The 5,103-nt window shown below is 43.6% G+C and overlaps 1 protein-coding gene across 1 annotated transcript in view; it reads right to left on the bottom strand.

The window, feature by feature from the left end:
* The window catches only part of LOC119424223 (hydroxycarboxylic acid receptor 2-like), a 4,082-nt gene extending 2,443 nt beyond the window's left edge, over positions 1-1,639 (bottom strand). Inside the window, exon 1 of the mRNA XM_037691705.1 lies at positions 1,241-1,639. Coding sequence (XP_037547633.1) covers positions 1,241-1,639 — 399 coding nt within the window. The remainder of the gene's footprint in view (positions 1-1,240) is intronic.
* Positions 1,640-5,103: the final 3,464 nt, after the last annotated feature.

The following is a 5,103-nucleotide window of genomic DNA, read 5'->3' on the forward strand; positions in this document are numbered from 1 at the left end:
CTGGATTAAAAGTGTGGATTATTGTAACCTGGATTAAAAGTGTGGATCATTGTAGTGAAGCCTTCGTCTTCAACCATGGACAGAGGCCTCATGTCAGTGACGATCATGTTCAGGATGTTTCAGTGAAGACAGCTGCTGCTGTGGTGTCCATGATGTCTGTCCATCATGAAGGATGTTGTTGTTTGTTGTTGTTGTTTTCTGGAATGAGACAGTAAATATGTTTTATAACATAATTATTACAGCATCTCAAGAAATGCCTTGTTTCACTTACAATGTTGGGTTCAGGCAAAAGTAGCTAAAAGAGCAATTAAACACACACACACACACACACACACACACACATATATAAAATACTTAATTACACACATTTGAGTAGATGTAATAAATTACTTTAATTCCTGTTTAAATGCAATTCATCCTGCCATACCTGCAGTGTCTTCAGACATTGCCAGCAAATTAAAAGTTGAAGCTTAATCATTAAATTATTATCTTTGTGTTAGATTTATTTATAAATCACATTTAAACACTGCTTATACCAATTAAATTAAATAAAAAGTAACACACACGTTCTCTATCACCGTCATCAATCAGATAAATAAACAAACAAACAAACAAACAGCTACAGACAGACTGACGTTACGTTTTCTCTCTTGAAACAGAACAAAGTGTTAAATTGTAGAGACTCACCTGCAACACATGAAGAGTTGTATCAGCTGCAGCTCCTTCCTCCTCCTCCTCGTGACTCCGACATGTTTACGTTTTTATCTCCGTGGTTCTCTCGTGTCGTGTCGTCACTTTTCAAAGCTGCATGTTTCTCAGTTTTTATCTTTATGAAGAGCTCCCACTCTTTGGAGGACTTGGGTCGAACAGTTTTCTCTGCGTCGGTCATTTGTAAAATTTACTTTATTTCCTTTAAAAACACTCTGCTCTGCTCCCCCCTCGCTCTGTTCAACTCGCGCTGCAGTTTTTTTTTTTTCAAACTTTATTCAGTCAGTCAGCGTTGACAATGAACTGCCCGTGAACAAAAGCAAACGGCTCCGCAGCGCCGTGAAAGATGCATAATCGCACGACACAATGAATCGATAACGCAATTCGTTGCCAACGCTTTTAATCATCGATTTTTATTGATTCGTTGTTGCAGCCCTAGTTCAAACAAATACTTTTTATGTGTGAGGGGGACACGTCCCCTTCACATATAATTGTTGCGACGCCTATGGTGGACACGGTTCTCCTTTCTCACCTTCACATAACGGTAAATCGCCACCACTGTCATGAGTGCAATGCTGGCCGAACGGTTGGAGAACATCAGGAAGAGGTTGATCCGGCACATGCCGTCTCCAAACACCCAGTGACCCCTGAGCAAGGCGTCGATCCTCAGTGGCAGGCTCACCAGAGCCAGGAAGTCAGCTATGACCAGGTTGAAGAGGAACAGGGCGTTGGGGTTCCAGGCCTTCAGCCTGAAGCAGAAGATCCACAGGGCCACCATGTTCCCCAGCAGCCCCAGGATGACGTCCACGATGAGGACCGGGGGCATGATGAGCCCCTCCAGCTGGATACCCACCGGGGGGCAGCCGCCTCCCCCATCAGGAGAGGGGGGCGTCAGGTTGGAAGCCGTGGTAAAGTTTGGTTCTGAGTTCATGTCTTAAATGGAAGCTGAAGAACGAGAGCGTTGGAACAGGTCAAAACTCTCTGGTTGTAGAAAACACGGAAGAAACTTGTGTCGTAAAAACTGAAGAAAGTTTAGAAAGTGTGAAAACCACCAAGTTCCTGTTCTTCTCGGTTCTGTCGTCACAGAACAAAAAAAGATTCAGAGGGGAAATGATTCTGCTTTTCACATTTTAAATCACAGATATTCGAGTACAAAACATGAATTAATTTTATAATCCAGAACATTTTAAATGATTTTTAACCAAAAATTAAAAAGAAGCAGTAAGATTTGTTTCTTATAGCTGATAAAATGTTGAAGATTAAAGTGTACCTTTAAAATCTGACAAAGTTCAGTCAGTTCCTCTGGACAGATCCTTCTTGTTTCATCTTTTATCCAAAGGACTTCTTCAGTCTGAGGAGCTGCAACAAACTCAGTCTCTTAAATAGCACCTTCTCAGAGTGGATCAACCAGTTTGTTGTTGACGTCCAGAACCAGCTGATCACATGCTCAAGAAGGACCATCAGCCTAACAATGGATCATTAGCACCTGATGGCTGTTTACTGTTCACAGAGGGCTGAGTGATACTAGCAATCACAGCATTGTAAGAGGGGGACAGTTGAACCAGGAGGCTCCACCCCTGTTTAATGATGGACGGTTTCTTTGAGAGATGGATGGAAAATAACCTGTCCTGGGGGTCACCTCCCAGTCAGACATGCCTGAACCTCCTCAGCTGTCTCCTCTGGATGTGGAGGAGCAGTGGTTCTGCTCTGAGTCTCTCCTGATAACTGAACTTCTCCCCCTGTCTCTGAGGGAGAGTCCAGCTACCCTGCAGAGGAAACTCATTTCAACCTCCTGGATCCACGATCTCATTCTTTCATTCTCTACCAGAGTTCATGACCAGAGGTGAGGGGAGGAACGTAGACCGACCGGTAAACAGAGCTTTGCCTTACAGCTCAGCTGCCTCTTCACCACAATGGACCGGTACAAAGTCCACAATACTGCAGATGCTGCACCAATCCATCTGTCAATCTCATGCTCCATTCTTTCCTTCACTCATGAACAAACCCTGAGATACTTGAACTCCTCCACTTGAGGCAGAACCTCACCCTCGACCTGAAGAGAGCAGTCCACCCTCTGACTGAGGACCATGGCCTCAGATCTGGAGGTGCTGGTTCTTGTCCCAGCTGTGAACCGCTCCAGTGAGAGCTGAAGATCACGGGACGATGACGTCAACAGGCTCACATCATCCGCAAAGAGCAGAGGTGAATCCTGAGGCCACTGAACCGGACTCCCTCCTCCCCCCGGCTGCACTGAGAAGTTCTGTCCACACAAATGCAAACGACCGCTCGTCCTGAGCCTGGTTCTGCTGGAGGTGTCCTCCCGTTCAAAGGGACTTTTCACTGTTGCCTTTGTGCAGGAAGGGAGACCGTGACGACTGTTTCTGGGTCGAAGTTGACACGTTTCCTGTAAAAGAAGTCACGCAGGTCAACACGTGACCACACGTTGTGGAATAAGTTAAGTTTATGGTGTGGCGTCAAATGTTTGAGCAAGTGTTGAAAACCCAGGATTACTTCTCTTGGTTGAACTGAGTCAGCAGATTCTGAGACACTTGGTGGGATGTTCAAAGTTTCTGTTGCTTCAGTTTTGAAACTTTGTGACTCGACCTTGAACCTGTTCATGAGTCAGAACTTTGACTCGTTGTAGGTTTTGTGTTATTAAAATGAAAAAGTATCAACCTGTATAAATAAAGGCTGACTGAATGAATCAGACTGTTCAGTATTTAGTCTCAGTTAAATACTGCATGTGACCTCTGACCCTCAAATCATGTGTTATGACCGTAAAGACTCTTCTCTCTGTAACGTTCATTTTGACCTGAATCATTCCTGATTTTTATTTATTTTTTTACATCATGGACACTCAGCAGAGAAACACATTCTTCTAAGATAAAAAATAAAGAAAACCTTCATGAAAATAAGCTTATTTATGTGATTATTAAATATTTTGAAACACATAATGATGGATGATGTATTGTTGTTTTTGGTTGTTAAAAGTTGTACCCAGGTTTCAGGGTTCTGAAAACCAGCAAGATCCCACTGAGGCCAGGTCAAAAGGTAAGTACCGGTAGTTTTATTGATCAGTTAAAGGACGATGACCAGGGCCTGGAGGATCTGCAAAGGTCAGAAGAAGGTCAGTTCCAGAACTTCAGATAGTGTGAAGAGTAATGTGCAACCCTGATTATGGTTGTCCACCACCAAGTTGTCGGACGTTGTCCACCACCAAGTTGTCGGACGTTGTCCACCACCAAGTTGTCGGACGTTGTCCACCACCAAGTTGTCGGACGTTGTCCACCACCAAGTTGTCGGACTCAATGTCCCGCCTCAGCTGGGATGTGGTCAAAGCTCTCCTGGAGGTGTGAGTTGAAGATCTCTCTGATGGGCAGAAGATCTGATCTGCTCACGGCCCCCTGGCCACTAGGGGGCCCTAAGTGGAATTGAATTTATTTAATCATTTTTTAGTAATGATTGATTTTTATATGATTATATTACACACAGTTCATTATAGAGTTGTGATTTTTGTTTTAAACAACAATATACATATGGTTTATTAGTTTCAAAATAGGGTTTAAGTAGAAGTAGCTGTAAATTCCCACCCGTGTTGGGTCCTTGAACGCTCCTGCCCTGTTTCCCCACCATGACAGAAGTGGCTCAGGAGCAGCTTGTTCTGCAGAAAGGTCCATTTTAAACTGATTAAGTTGTTAAATCTGAACGGAAACATTACCCTGTCTGAAGTTTATGTGGACTGAGTTTTTATAAAATATTAGTTTCAGTGCGCGAGCGAGGAATCCTTGATAAAAACAGCTTTGTTAGGAAAAGTCAACCACTCAGTAACAAGTCATGCACAATTTATTATATCTTGTTAGGATTCTTTACTGAGCCCGACAATGGTCTGAAACAAGTGACCCAAAGACAACTCCCATAGAAACAACATTAATCACAGAATGTCATCCTGCATAGAGCTATAGCCACTAGCTGCATATAGAGCTACGACACTCTATGCAGAGCAGCACACATCAAGTGAAAACAGAGGCAAAACACATAAAAACATAAAAAACAGCAACAGAAATAGTTTAGTGAAAAGGCATTTATACATTTTATGATGGAGTATTAGGGCCACGCTGTTAAGAAGCATGTTTTACACAGAGAGCATCTTGAAACAGGACATCAGACGTGGCCTCCTCAGCACCAGTCTGTAAAACTGTCTCACTCTGCCCCACATCTGTAAAACTGTCTCACTCTGCCCCACATCTGTAAAACTGTCTCCCTCTGCCCCACATCTGTAAAACTGTCTCCCTCTGCCCCACATCTGTAAAACTGTCTCACTCTGCCCCACATCTGTAAAACTGTCTCCCTCTGCCCCACATCTGTAAAACTGACTCACTCTGCCCCACATCTGTA

This window comes from Nematolebias whitei, chromosome 17 (genome assembly GCF_014905685.2).
Source record: "Nematolebias whitei isolate Nwh7 chromosome 17, NemWhi1, whole genome shotgun sequence".
Taxonomy (NCBI): Eukaryota; Metazoa; Chordata; class Actinopteri; order Cyprinodontiformes; family Rivulidae; genus Nematolebias; species Nematolebias whitei.